Source organism: Mercenaria mercenaria, chromosome 9, assembly GCF_021730395.1.
Source record: "Mercenaria mercenaria strain notata chromosome 9, MADL_Memer_1, whole genome shotgun sequence".
Lineage (NCBI taxonomy): Eukaryota > Metazoa > Mollusca > Bivalvia > Venerida > Veneridae > Mercenaria > Mercenaria mercenaria.
In genome coordinates this window covers 56,866,013-56,881,717 of record NC_069369.1, presented here as the reverse complement: position 1 = coordinate 56,881,717, position 15,705 = coordinate 56,866,013, and the positions used below count along the sequence as shown (strand labels likewise).

Here is a 15,705-nt window from a genome sequence, read left to right as displayed (position 1 = left end):
CCACCATTATTTTGACCACCGGTCATCTTAAGGCGATTTCCTACTGTTGTTTTTCCTGCTTATGTGTGTATGTATGTGTATTTGTGCGTGTTTGTTATGGGCGGTGCCCCACAGTGTTGTTTTTCTTACTTTTCTGTTTGTTTATCTGTGTAAGTTAGTTGTGGGTGTGTGTGGGTGTGTTTTGAACGTGCGTGTCTGCGACGTTGTAGGAATACTGCATTTAAGAAACGTGGCTTTCCCTGTTGAATATTCATCCTTGCTCCACCCTCCCCTTACATCTTACCTTTTTATCTACCCCTTACTACCCCATCCCCATTTTTCTGTATTTTGCATATATTTATAATGTTATTGTTGGACTTTTAAGCAACCCGTCTACAATATTTTTCCGTTACAGCTCCTTTTTTTGTTACGGGCCTACTTTGCGATGCATGGCTCTATGGCTGTGTTTGGGGTGCTCTGTGCTCCCGGGAAATCTACACTTACATTCTATCTTTTAGAGAATGCTTATACTTATACACACATAGAAGATTTTATGACAACTCTATCAGCACATATTCTGAACGTAGAAACCTTCATGAACCAGTAAAGTTATAAAAAGTTTACAATTCATTTGTTTAAAAAAAACACAACCATCTTGGAGCTATTTCGAGTGTTGTGCTTTAAAGGCAGTTCAGTGTATATCCAAACAAGAAATATCTTTAAAAATGATGGTCGGCGAATTGTAATAAGGAAAGAAGTTTATGAATTTTTCATCTAACATTCATCTTTCATTTAACATTTTTCAAATTGCAAAACTAAACACCGCACTTTAACAATTTAAATGGTTCTCTTTTAATTTTTCGCAAAGGTTTCGTAGGGTTGCAATTTTGTTTCGTTTATCCTTAGACGAATAATTACAGCAGTAGTTTGATGACGATTCATGAAGCGGTTCATGAGAAGAGGTCATTAAACGTGTTTATATTTTTAGCTAAATTGGTCCCTATCCCCATTTGTAACAAAATAGCAGGAGACCTTACGATATTGTTACACATCGAGTTTGATAAAAATCCATTACATTTTAGTGGTTAATGCGAAGAAAGACATATCTACTTTTAGCTATAGTGGTCCCTAATAGGGCCCAAGTTCCTATATAAATAAATTTGGAAGAGGACCTTATAATGATGCTCCAGACCAAGTATGACAAAGATCCACCAAGCTGTTTATGAGACGCTGTATAAAGGCATTTCTAGTTTTAGCTCTAGCAGCCCCTAAAAGGGGTCAAATGTCCCAGCTGAACAAAGTTGGCTGCGGGCCTAATAAAGATGCTACAAATCAAGTTTGATTAGAATACATGAGAAAAAATCAATTAAAGGATTTTTTTATTTATTATTTTTATTTATTTCTAAAATAGGCCAACTGATCCCGCTTTAACAAATGCATATTCACTATTCATGAATCTTTGGACAATGACGTCACACCTATAAAAAAGTGAAGGTCGAGCAATACAATGGTAATTATTTCAATATTTCAGTTTCATAATAAGCAAAGTTTGACCGTAGTCATATCACATAGATAAACTGTATGCAGCGTACCTTCATTACAGTGTAATGAGATTCAGTCATTATATAGCATATATATACAATGAAACAGATTTCAACTGAGTTCAATATTTGCATACCATACTAAAGAAAAATATTCATATATAATAAATCAGTTAAATAATTTATAACAAATATATCAAAGCAAACAAGTACTCATTTTAATATGCAATATTAATAAGTCACAAAAGCAAGAAACCTTTTCATATACAGACGACAATTGTAACAAGGAAAATCTTTTAAAAAGCACTTCTCTACATAAAAGACTCTTATCACACCCTTATTCATGTGATACGCAGACCGTATTCAGCTCTTTCTTTAATTTGATATAATTATGTTGGTATTTGAACAGGTTTTTATCATATTTATTAAACTTACTTATCATTTTGAGATATATCAATATTCTTGCTAAATATACTGAGCCAAAGTTAGCTTTAAAACTGTGAACAGCGTCGTTTAGGATAAACGCTTTGTCTACATTTCACACAGCGTAGCACAATCAACAGAGTGAAAGAAATTGACACTCTCGTCCAATCAGGCAGAGTGTTGCATAAATCTTCCATTTTGATAAATTATCTATAATGTGTTATCAAGTAGTTTGATTTGCAAACTGAAGTCACGTGGCATAGGTAACGAAAACGAATTTAGACGGCGTCGCCGAAAAACTGCAATAGACAATGGATGACGCGAACCGTTGAGCAAATTATTACAGAATGGTGTCCGGTTTATAACTACTCGAATCAATGAAGTACAGAATAACTTTATCAACATAAGCAAGGCCTTTTGTGATTTATTGTTTATCACTGTTCATTGCTCAGATATTTAGATATTCAATCACTCTGGCTAACCCCATAGTGGTTCAATTCCTGCGCATGAAAGATGAAAAATGGTAAAAGGCCCCTCAAAACAGTTATTCTTTTCCATTACAGACAGCCTGGACGGGAGGAAGAAACATCTTCTTGTTTTGCTAGCCGCCATGGTGTAAGGTATTGCATGAGATTTTATCATTTTGTTATTTCAGCTGTATAACAGAATGATATAATACACCATTACATGAATTCGTATATAAATCGCTATTCCGCGATTTTTGCTATTGACTGGTTTATAGTTCAACAAACGTTTTCCGGACTTACATCAAAAATTGAGATGTCACGTCATAACACTACATAAAGGGCTTGTCGGTCAATAGTCAAAACCTTTAGCCTTTGTCCTTCAAACCTCCGGCAAATACTTTTAACAACTGACTGGTAAGCCATTCAGTAAGTGTATATTACTTTAACACAATCAAGTGACACAGAAGGTACCATTAAAATATTAATATGAAAAACAGTCATCTTTATTTTTATTAAAACACGACCATGTTGACGCCCCGTCCTATAACATTTGGTGCCATACAGGGGTCGGGATAGAGTGCTGCCATATTTTATGTAAGGAATAAGGTCAGTACATCGCTCAAAAACGTGCTGCCGTGGTGTAGTCGAAAGACATCCAAAATAAATAGATTCTATTTTATTTCCCATTTATACGTCATTTCGTGTAGAAAATGTTAATATATTCACATTATTTCACTGCTAGATTGCATTATGCATAAAATGAAACGATGTTCATGAAGATCGAAACTGAAAGGAGTGGTTTAATATGCGGACAAGATCAAGTATAATTCTTTGAGGGTTTTCACAAGGAACCATTCAACGCCCTGATTTCTTTCTATTTGTTCTCGTCATTTTATGATAGTTTCATAAAAAGTAGGTGAAGAAAACGTGCTGCTCTATAATCTGTTATGTAGTGGTCGTTTTACATGAAACACACAATAACTTGAATTAGTTACCTTTAACCTAAAAATTCAAAATTGTTTAGCAAAACGGTGTTACACTTAAGAGTCACACTCCATTCTATACATAGAGCGTGAACTAACTACTTTTTGACAGTGCGACAGTATGAAAGCGCTATTACTATATATATACGCTTATTCATTGAACGTCTACGTGTAACCCCCAGCCGTGCTTTAATGTTATTTAAACACAGTCACTTTGATGGTGCTACACCTGAACCTAGAGGAATACAAGTTAAAAATAATTTGATATTTTGATCACAAATATGCTTTAGTAAAGATAGAGATGTACATTGTACATGAATACCTCCAAAGTATTTCAAAATATACACACAATCATATCGAAATGTTAAAGGGAAAGGAATGGCTAACCAAGAGATCAAAACAATTGTCCAACAATTCATAACACTGGAAGAATTTTTAAGATTGGACAAATATTAAAAAACATGGCAGTATTAAATCTAAGAAAATGGTTAACAATGGATGTTGTCGTTATAATGTTTAAGACGTCATTTACACACTGGCGAATTATTTGTTTAGCAATAGCCTTTCAAGTATAGTATTTCCAATGGGTTCTTGAATTTAAGTTGTGAAGCATGGTAATTTATTTAGTTTTTGTTGACACAGTTCATAATTAAGAAAATACAGTCCAAATAAATTAAAAAACCGCAATTTTTATTAACGTTGTCATGGAAACCAAATGCCATTTTGATCAAACATGTTCATTTTGCACTTTATGGCTATTGTTAACTAACTACAGACAAAACAAAACAAAATATTATTGAAACAGGAACACGTTTACTTACAAGTTGAAAATTCAAACCTGTATATGTGTAAATTTAAAAATAAAAACATATCCAATGTCCCAGTATAGCAAACATCCTGTCCTATATGAATAAATATTGGTAAAAATAATTGAGAACAAAAATTCCGTATAAATATCTAAATCCTCGAAACATGTTTAGGTGATGTACAGATGGTAACTTCAGACTTCTGTCCATGAAACGCTTGATGATCATAAACGCTTGCCATATAGCATCACTAGCTGCCTGATTGATTCTGAAACAAGTTCTGTTGAGCATCACCACCCTGAAACTGAAACTGAATAATTTGATTAACGCCTATTTCTATACAATGGCATATTCAATGGCGAATACCAGTGCTTAAAGCCTTACGTGGTACGCCCAGACGGGCTGCATATAGAGGTTCAAACCCCCTGGTTAATGGTGCTATCACAGACAATTTGAAGAAAAGAAATATTGTATACCCTACCCATAGAGCCTGAACCAACAATTACGTTTAATTAAACAAACCTTGAATTTAAAAACTATCATCTGCCTCTATCGCATATAAAACAGTTATCAAAAAAATTAGAACAGTGACACTAAGTCTCTGAAATACAGTGTCTTAAGATTTTTTTGACTGTGTCAAGTGATTTACTTTAAATTTGCATTGTTCTAACGGCAGTTCATTCCAGTCTTGGACCAATAGTACAGAAACTTCTATCATAGAAGTATACTGTGTAAGCAATTCTGTTAAATACATTGGTGCTCTGCCAATGTGACAGCTATACATGAAACAAAATATTTTGACCTCAATCCTAACACTTCATCAACTTTTAGATAAAAATAGGTATTATTTTTATTATCATTATACCAGATTTATATAGCGCCTTTTTCATGATAAACACGTTCAAATGCGCTTTACATATAGCAAACGCAGCCTCACAGGGCGCGAAATTCATCCTCTACTAGTACAGACACAGAGCGATCTGACCAGAGGGACAGAGTGAGATATAAAATGAATAAAAATCACGATGACAAACTTCTGGCTCTGATAATTTTGTGAAATGCTAGATGCATTAGGAATATGTCTGTTTGGTCGACGTTAAAGAAATTAAGTATTCGGTGGCGATGCATTCCACCAGATATGAGGTGTCGAGAGCGATTAGCTTGCTTCACAATCGAACTAAAATAAACTATTATAAACTAAGGCTTCGGACTGTTGACCTTTATTTATTTTCTGGAACAGGAAGATTGTTGAATAGTAGTTTCTATTCATATGTGCCAATTTTAAGATTCAGATTATAGGGAACATTTTGAAAGTCTTCATATTTGTTCTATGTCTAATATCAAACTCTTTTTTATTTTGTCAAAAGTGGAATCAAGTTATATATTCATAAATTGTTTGAAAGGAGTACTAAAAGTTAAGAACTGTATATACCGTATCCTATATTATTAAGTTATTTAACATTGTTCTGTACAATACGGAGATATATTTGGACGAGTACCTAGCTGAGAAAACCATATTGGACGAGCCGCTAGGCGAGTTCAATATGATTTTCTGACCTGGGTACGAGTCCAAATATATCTCGTATTGTGCAGTACAATGTTAAATAACCTTTTTATTCTATATCTATTTTATCTTACTATAGTTATTAATAGTTTAAATTAAAAATGTTTCACTGAATATTGTATTCCTGCCTTTTCTAGTTTTTCCAAGCTTTGTATGAGTGCAAATATATATTATACAAAAAAATGTTAGGCCTTAAATAACCTTTTTATTCTATATTTATTTCACAACCTCCCTACAACAGCCATTTGGCGATTTGGGTGGTAATAATACTTGGCTGAGATATTATGCCCACAAACATTGTCAGCAAGTTTGGTGAAGATCGGATGAAAACTGTTCGACTTAAGAGAGCGGACAAGGCTAAATTCCCCGTTTTTCGAGTAATTCAAGGACTATAATCTAAGAGTGCCTGGTACAATTTGGCTGGTTATCGAAATTGGCCGAGATGTTATGCCCGCAAACATTATCAGCAAGTTTTGGTGAAGATCCGATGAAAACTGAATTAGAGAGCAGACATGTTTTGGATGCTGACCGTCCGTCCGCTGCCATTCATAATCTTCTCGATTTTGTTTCTTATCCGTTAAATAAAAACTGCTGAGGTAGCTATTCAGACAGTCGGGACTGATATCTTCCAATTTCTAGGTTTCGTCCGGAACGGCTTCTTTTAGCGACTTTTCAAATATTCCAACATCTGATGATCTTTTAAAAATTAAATCCAGATTTCAAGACCCATAATCAAACTCTGTACATAGAGCGCCTACTTCATCCGATTTACATTCGGAACATTTTCACGCTTTTCGGGCTTTATCGTATGTTTAACATGGGACTGTTGAACCGTCCAAATACAGACAATACAGGGTTTTTGTACGCGCGTGCGTCCAAATACAGAAAATACAGGATTTTTGTACGCACGTGCATCCAAATACCGTAATATATTGTACGGTCACGTGTTGCAAATGAACGTTCGCGATTGGATAGATAAAATAGATATAGAATAATAAAATATAAACGTTTATTACCAAACACCATCTTTATAAGTACACGTTTACTATTTGTTTCATTTTAATGGATAAACATTTTGTATTTAGATATTAACAGGTAGTTTCAACAGTCTGTCAGGTAACTAACTTGATTGATATTTAAGGAATAAAAATTGTAAGAATATAAAAAATGTAAGGAAAAAAAACCAAGATTCTTAAAAAGCAATTTTTGTCAAATTAGAAGCTTTATTAGATTAATCGTCTCAGTCACACTGAGGTATGTTTGCCCATTTGCTAGAATTGTATATTTGCATAATAATGTAATTCCCGAAAAGGGCCATACATTTTTCTCGAATAAAATGACATAAATTACATGTATCTGCGTAAAACTTTCATTCTGAAATGATTCCAACATTTTAAGGGGTCCTTTAAAAATACATGACTGATTTTTGCCATGCTTTTATCTGATCATCTGATTTGAACACTCATAATTATGTGAGCTATTTAGATAGCGCTTGGTCTGTCGTTCTTTGTTCAGTGGTAAATTTCATCTCTAAACAGCTTCTACCCATGAACCGGTTAATGGTGGTTCACCAAGCATGATCTGAAGTTATTCATCAATAGATCTTTCTCTCTTATTTTCTGAAATATAAATTAGCCCGTATGGTTTTAATGTCATAATTCGGCGAAATTTCTGGTTATTTTCAAAGTTCCCCTTTTGTGAATATTTGAAAAGCGGAACCAGGTTGTGACAACACTTATGTCGGTGTACCGATCATCAACTAAAGCACCACTTAGCCTGAACTACGATACCTTATAATAGGTCCCATGATCATTCCAAACATCATAGTGGAATATGGAACAGATATTTACTTGCAAATAAAAGGCAAAGGGCTCCACAAGAAGTTAGTTTTGCTCTTTAAATTCAAGCTCTTGTCTAAGAATAATCATAGATACAGACAATATAAAAGTCAATAAACGCTGAAATTACGGAAAGCTTTTTCATACATGTAAGTATTGTTGCTATAATAACTGAAGTTGTAGATGACAAATAATCTTAAGGTAAAGAAGGTGTAACGAGCGGGAATTTCAAAAACCAGTTGCATCCTTGATAACTTAAACAATAGCAAAAGCTTATCTTCACCCGAATTACAATTATTAAAAAGGTCAAATGCACACTTTTTATGCAAATGGCGTCGAAAAATCACGTTTTAGTCCTGCCCTAAATAGTTGTGACGTTGCCGTGTTTACAGCGATTAATTTGGTCTCGGGGCGTCCATTTAATTCAAAAAGTATTTTATCTTATTTTAATACAACAAGCCCGTTGATACCTATACGGTGATGTAATTTTCAAATATGTTCTCCGACTACTCGACGATGGAATGCTTACTTTATGCTAAAACCATGCCAAAATCTTTCTACGAAATTATTGTTTTCGAGCGGAATGACTAAGTAGTGTGTAAAAACTGTCCCATTTAAAAAACTAAAATTATCATATAAATTATATAATCAAAATTTCACAAAGAACTGTATGTATTTTAGAGAAAAATAATTTAATCACAAAAGAGTTTACAACAAAATAAATTTCTTTTTATGCGTATTCTAATTTTGTAAGCCATTTTTCGATTTCTTTCCAATTTTTATTTTCGCGTTTGTATACATGAATGCATGTTACACACAAAGAAGCGTAATGAATAAATGATACTTCTTATTAAACATTTTATTGCTCGTTCTCTCCTCCGTAGATTTTTAAACATTTTTCTGAAAATGTTCCTGAAATGGTTTTTAAATAAAATAAGATTTTAAAAGTCCTCAACTACCGTGTTCATTTTCAGGCTACGATGCTATGGAAATTGGGAAGTTTAAGCACAGTTAAAACGTTACGTCTTTTTCCCGCGGTTTTCAACCAAGTTCACAGTGTCTGTTTGTAGCTTTATTAAACGGCGTGTTAGATTATCAATTGGGTTCAGTCCGTTTCAACTGTTTTATAAATTATAGTTAAATACAATTTTGATGTAAGTTCTAGACGGGCTAGATACAGCGTTCCATGAAGTGGGAAAGTTGTCAGTTTCTTATGGAGAGTGTCTACTGGTTAGAAACGATAAGGACAGGTTGTGTAAGCAGACCGCCGTGAGATAATTGAAGGTCGTTGAGAAACCCAACACAAGTAATGGTTATCAAATGCGTAAGTGCAATAACTTAGTTATTTCATGTCCGTACACTTTTAACGTCTGACATTAACTTCATGTCGTTTTGACTGTGCATATTTTGACCATCTTAAAAGTCAGAATTAGCCGGGGATAATTATAGTTTATTTTTGGGTTTTACGCTCGTTTTCGTCAACATTTTATTTTTTACAAGCACTAAACTCTTTTCCCTCAGTAACTTGCAACTAGGTCATTGAAAAAATATTAGTCACGGATAGAGTGACTGTACCGGACGCCAAACCTATGACCGCTCGTTTGACTTGCGAACGCTCCAACCAGCGTGTCATTCGGTCCGACATGAAGGGAGGAGTCATTTTTGACTGGATGAATTACTAGTAGACAAGAAACTATTTTTAAGGGTCAGTTGTATTTGAAGTTTTCAAAACGGGAATTATTCTAAAATCTGGATTGCACATATTTATTAACCATGATTTAAAATTTTCATTAAAAATGATGAAAGTTAACATTGTGGGAATGGCTCTATATGCCGATGTCGAGAAAACTTGTAGCCCGACCTAATTGTTTTTGTTTTTGTTTTTTTCTAGTGTGATAAAAAGATATGCTTGTCTTATGTTATGTATGAAACAAAGAGCCATCAGATATGATTAAACTAAAAAATGAAGTTAGCAATTAATTATCAAAACGCGAAAGCTCATTGCTACCACTAACCCATCCCCTCCCATTTATTCATATTACTTTTTAACTTTTTTATTTTGAGCTATATGGAGAGCTATCCTTCTCACCCCGGCGTCGACGTCTTTCCGCGTCCCTACCTTGGTTATAGTTTTTTTTACACTTTTCTTTTTTTTCTCCCTTTTCTCTGTAATTACTCGATGGATTTGCTTTAAACTTAAAACAGTTATTCCTCATCATCACCAACATCATCTGGCATAAAGGCCACAACTCTCACATCAATATGTCATGAATTATGTCCCCTTTTCCTTCGAATTTCATGCGCTTTCACCGCAATTTTTCATGAATTATGCCCCATTTTACTTAGAATTAAAGGATAATTTTGATGCATTTTCACTATACCTCAGTTATTACAGGGAGGATTTGATTCAAACTTAAAATAGTTGTTCCACATCATCACTCACATCATATGACACAAGGGCCATAACTCTTGCACCAATATTTCATGAATTATGCCCTTTTACTTAGAATTTCAGGTTAAAGTTTTGGTGCAGTTTCACTCTATCTCAATTATTACTAAATTGATTTGATTCAAACTTAAAATATTTGTTCCACCTTATTTCCAACATCATGTGGCACAAGGTCCATAACTTTAGCACAAATGTTTCATGAATAATGCGCCCTTTTACTTAGAATTTAAGGTTAATTTTGATGCATTGTCACTATATCTCTATTACTACAGAGGGGATTTGTTTCAAATTTAAAATGGTTGTTCAACATCATCACTCACATCATATGACACAAGGACCGTAACTCTAGCACCAGTATTTCATGAATTATCTCCCCTTTTTACTTACTAACTAACTTTTGGTACACTTTCACTCTATCGAAGTTACTACTAAATAGATTTGATTCAAACTTAAAAGTAGTTGTTCCACATCATCACCCACATCATATGACACAAGATGCATCACTCTTGCACCATTATTTCATGAATTATGCCCCCCTTTTGCTAAGAATTATACTTATTTAATGTTTGATACTCTTCATCTTTATCTCTCATATTACTAAATACTTTTGACACAGACTCAAACAATTGTCCAAAACCTCCATCCATATTGGAGTTATTAAACACTCCGGTGACAGCTCCAACTTCCTCAATGTGCACAGATTCACTATCCATCTTCGAAATAGTCAAGCGCGCTGTCTGCTGTGACAGCTCTTGTTGTAATAGTACCGTTTTAAAACAGACTCTGAGCGATCATGTTTCGAGGGACCCGGGTTCTAAATCTTTCCTTAAAAATTTGGAAACGCCAACTATCTTTAATATTTTATACTTCGGTTCATTCATATCATCCGGTTTTGTTTCAAGCTAAAGTTGAAAATGACAGCAATTAAGCGGCTATATCCAGCTATATAATACGCACGTTATTCAAATTTGAATAAAAAATCAAATAAATACACATACTGATAAAAACAATGGAAGTTTTTATCTCAGTGCTAGATAGGAATACGGTCAAATGCTGACAAAATATTAGCCATATTTTTACTCTAAACATAAATAAATATATTTGTTTGGCTTCAAGGCGTTCATTCTAGCTTTGATGGAAAAGAATATATCATAAAATATATTTAAAGTAGACAGTAGTTATATCCACTTCTTTTCTGAACTACAAATAGATACTTAGTTGTTTAAATATGACGAAAACCTGGATGCAAAATGAAATCTTCAGCATACAAGATATTTTCCGTCAACGTTTAGAACGCAAAGACGTGGCGTCGTCAAGTATAATGTTTGACGTTACTCTAGATGGCGCTGAATAACGCCATCTTCACCTTAAGTACTTCTAACGCGTCGAACACCATTTTTGCTGTTTATGAAAATGCTGAAGCCGTGGGGGAGAGCCTTGGTTAATAACAAAACAATACAATTTGTACACGGTCGGAGTTAAAGCTATTAAGATATAATAATGAGAGTATCTTTCCGTTTTTCCTCGAAGAGAAAATATTACAAAACGAGGAATTCCTCCGAGTACAACATAAACCTGACTCGGAGTACCTACTGTGGTAGGTGTATTAGTTAGGCAGAATTTCGCCGATTCACTTCGAGAAATTATTTGACGGAACTCCGAGAAGAAATTATACAGGTAATAACTATGATATGTGTCGGTATTTTATGACCATTCGCCCGTCTCCTGTTGTAATAATAATAATAATATAAAAAAAAGAACAGGTCATTTCGAATACGCGACATGATTTGTAAATTTTCGAAATAGCATAAAATAATGGAATTCAAAAAAGTCTTAACATTTTGTCGAATCATCATTATGTTTTAGATAGTGGCGTTTTTAATAGACGCTTAGGGTAAAAATTATAATTGGGTTATTACAACAGTGCCTTATTCTGCAATGTTCTTTACGGCTCATGTAGATTTTGCCAGGCTTGTACCCCATTGACGCTTGAGTGGGATCCAGTCTAGTAAAATCCACGAGAGCCGAATACTGTATTGCAGATTAGGTAATGCTTTAATTACCCTTTTTATTATATAGATATTTCTACTGTTAAACAATCAAATTTTAAAGTGGACAACAATTTAGATAAATAAATAAGGCTGAAAACTCGTTTGAATCTGTGATCGTTTTGACGCGTGGTACGTAGTCCCACCGTTGAGAATTCTTTCGTATCAGACAGGAGGTAGAATATAGGGTTTTGCATTCGTTTGTGGATTGAACGCTGTATTTCAGACACAATAATAAAATAAAATCCCAGTGGTCCGTAACATTGCACCACTTTTATGACATCTCTAACTGCGGTACATGGATGATTAAATACGATATTTATCAAACTGGATAAAATCTTTATGTTAATTTCATTTAATTTACGCTGTGCATCGTAATACATTTGATAAATATGATCGCTTACTTATAATAATGAAGGACACGTAATAAGTTTATGGATTTTAATCTGTTAGTGAATGATATTAGATCAAAATGATTTTGTCTCTTCATTGCAAGAAATTTCAGTAATTTTCATTGTGTAACAATGTTGTTGGATTTAACGTCACACCGACACATGATGGGTCATGTGACTTTCTAGCTTTAATGGTCGAGGAAGACCGCAGACGGCAGGTGCCCCTCCGTGCATTATATCATCACGAGCGGGCACCTGAGTAGACCCACCTACCTTCCGTAAGCCAGCTGAATGGCTTCCTCACATGAAGAATTCAACATCGATTCCACATCGATGAGGGGCAAGCGATTTGAAGTCAGTGACCTTAACCACTCGGCCACGGAGGCCCCTATTGTATAACTAAGCTTTTGAAAACATACCATGTATACGTAGAGATAAGTGGTTATTTTTGTTGATGTTTGTTATATCTAAGTTGTGTAGTAGGAATTATAACTAACCTAACTTAACAACAGAATGTTTTCATAAATTCGTGTATAAAACTGTGCCTGTTTCACTTCTTTCTTTTCATTTCTTTATTATGTTCATTATCATTTTGAGTTTATTACCAAAGCTTACACTTTTAGACTCATAAACAACGTTTGGTCACTTATCGTATCATTTAAGAACCATGTCTACATCTTTTAGAAGCAAAATGATTTTTAGATTCGATAGTTAATATATAACGGATTTTTTTTTATCACTATTTACCTTATATATTAAATCGAATTTATCTCAGACTCGAACTCGTGAAATCAACCCTTAATTATTTACTACGTATTTGTCAGACATGCATGATTTCAAAATGAAACATCAGAAATTATATGTGACAGGTCTATGATTATCTTGTTATAAAAATATTGCTTCAAATATCTGTAATAATTTTTGACTGAACGTCAGCGTTTTGATTGCGGCTTCAGTATATTATAGTAGCAAACTTTATATAAAGTCTTCAAGCCTCAACTTGATTCGTTTTCACATTTTATTTTTCTTTACTAGAATCGATGTGGATTATTTGAACGTTGTGTGGTCATTGGTGGTAAAAGGATTAGAATCTTCTACTGTTAGATCTGTTGAACTGAATGACAAGTTTGTATTTAAGTCATTTAGGCATGGCTTACATCATTATGAAACACGCAGTATGAAATTGATTGAATGTAAGTGGACACCAGATAGTAAACATATCGCTGTATGTTGTGAAATACATTTGTATATCTTCAACGGAAGATTAGAACAGGTGTTTGATATATCGGAAGCATTGCAATATGAGCGTGAGCCTAATTGCATGTCAAGTTTCATTTCGCCTGTTGTAGAAAGTAATTTTGATCAATACACTTATCCTTACAGTCCTAGGGAAATGCTATTTGAAATCGATCAAAGGTTTGCCACGTGTAAATTCGACTTCGATCCTACGTCCTGCCACGAATTGCTAGCATTCGGAACAGTTGACCGTCGTGTGAGTTTTATAAATTCACACACCAAACAAATGGATGCACAAACGATTCAGTTATCATCCTGTTGGAAAGATTTTATAGACTGTCTACAATACCATCCATCCGGAAAGTATGTGGTAGCTGGAACACGAAACTTTACAATATATTTCGTAGAACCAAGAAATGGAACTGTTCTGCAATCTTTTGACATGCATACAGAATGTCCTAATTTGCGACAGGCTGTAGACTATGTTCCAAGCATCAATCGCATTGCTTTCTCTGCTACAGGGGAACTGTTGGCAACGGCTACCTCTGATGCAAAAGTGAGAGTATATCAAATGCCGATAGAAATGTCACTGTTCGACAAATGTAAATGGGTTATTCTGTTTGTTGTCCCGCAGACAAAGTTGCAGGGGTTACCATTGCCAAACCCAGTAATCAATAAACTCTTGGCAATACCAATAAGGAAATAAGTGGACCGCTGTTACAGATTGTTTCAGCTGCCACGTGTCTGATGCAAAAGTGAGAGTATATCAAATGCCGATAGAAATGTCACTGTTCGAAATGTAAATGGGTTTCTGTTGTGTCCGCAGACAATGCAGGTACATGCAACCGTAATCAATATTGGCAATCCAAGGAATAGGACGCGTACAGTTGTTCAGTCCCGTTCTGATGCAATGAGAATAATCCAAATGCACTGTGACAAATGTAAATGGGTTATTCTGTCTGTTGTCCCGCAGACAAAGTTGCAGGGGTTACCATTGCCAAACCCAGTAATCAATAAACTCTTGGCAATACCAATAAGGAAATAAGTGGACCGCTGTTACAGATTGTTTCAGCTGCCACGTGTCGAAGTATTTCAATTTAATCTAATAGTTAATAAGATAGCATATACAATGTGCTGTTATCATGGCAGTTTCATTTGAATATTGTCGTATTATTACTAAATATAATTAACTTGTCTCATAGCCGCATACATTAATGTATTTTCTAAACATCAGATATCTGAAAGAGATAAAAACGTCTTAAAGACACTAACGAAAACGTTGATATTTCTTTGTAAAGAGTACAAAGTAAAGATAAAATTCAAAGACTACATACATGTTACAATAATTATAATCTGGAAAGTAGATCCCTCGGAAGCACCGAGAACAATGCAAACAGTGAAAATTGCAGACTCGGTTTGATTGAGTCTGTTCATGAGCAGTAATGGAAAATGCAACACTGCCCACGCCCCCTAGCACCGGCTTAAGCAGTATTCAATTTGCAAATCTAAATGAGTTGAAATCAGTGATCCCGAAGGACCAGAAAATATAACAACACTGAGATGAAGTCGGGGCGACTTTTTACGGCCGCCACACAGCACTTAACACCCGCTGTTGTGAAGTAAATATAATCTGGAAACTAGATCCCTCGGAAGCACCGAGAACAATGCGAACAGTGAAAATTGCAGACTCGGTTTGATTGAGTGTGTTCATGAGCAGTAATGGAAAATGCAACACTGCCCACGACCCCTAGCACCGGCTTAAGCAGTATTCAATTTTCAAATCAGGCTTGTCTCTGGGCATTTCACAATAAAGTTAAATTACGTTTAATTGTATTACATATAAAGGATATGATTTTGTGTGAGTTTCCAGCCATTGCATTTAGTTTTTAGATATTGTGTTGTACTTTTTATCCCAACCCATGTCAATGAAACTGGAAAATGTATATTTATTTGTTGATGATGACTACTCTAGTCTAGTT

At 34.6% G+C, this 15,705-nt stretch overlaps 1 protein-coding gene across 1 annotated transcript in view; it reads left to right on the top strand.

The window, feature by feature from the left end:
• The window catches only part of LOC123547193 (uncharacterized), a 44,293-nt gene extending 29,828 nt beyond the window's left edge, over positions 1 to 14,465 (top strand). Inside the window, exons 5-6 of the mRNA XM_045334102.2 lie at positions 2,507 to 2,563; positions 13,526 to 14,465. Coding sequence (XP_045190037.2) covers positions 2,507 to 2,563; positions 13,526 to 14,432 — 964 coding nt within the window. The 3' untranslated portion in view covers positions 14,433 to 14,465. The remainder of the gene's footprint in view (positions 1 to 2,506; positions 2,564 to 13,525) is intronic.
• Positions 14,466 to 15,705: the final 1,240 nt, after the last annotated feature.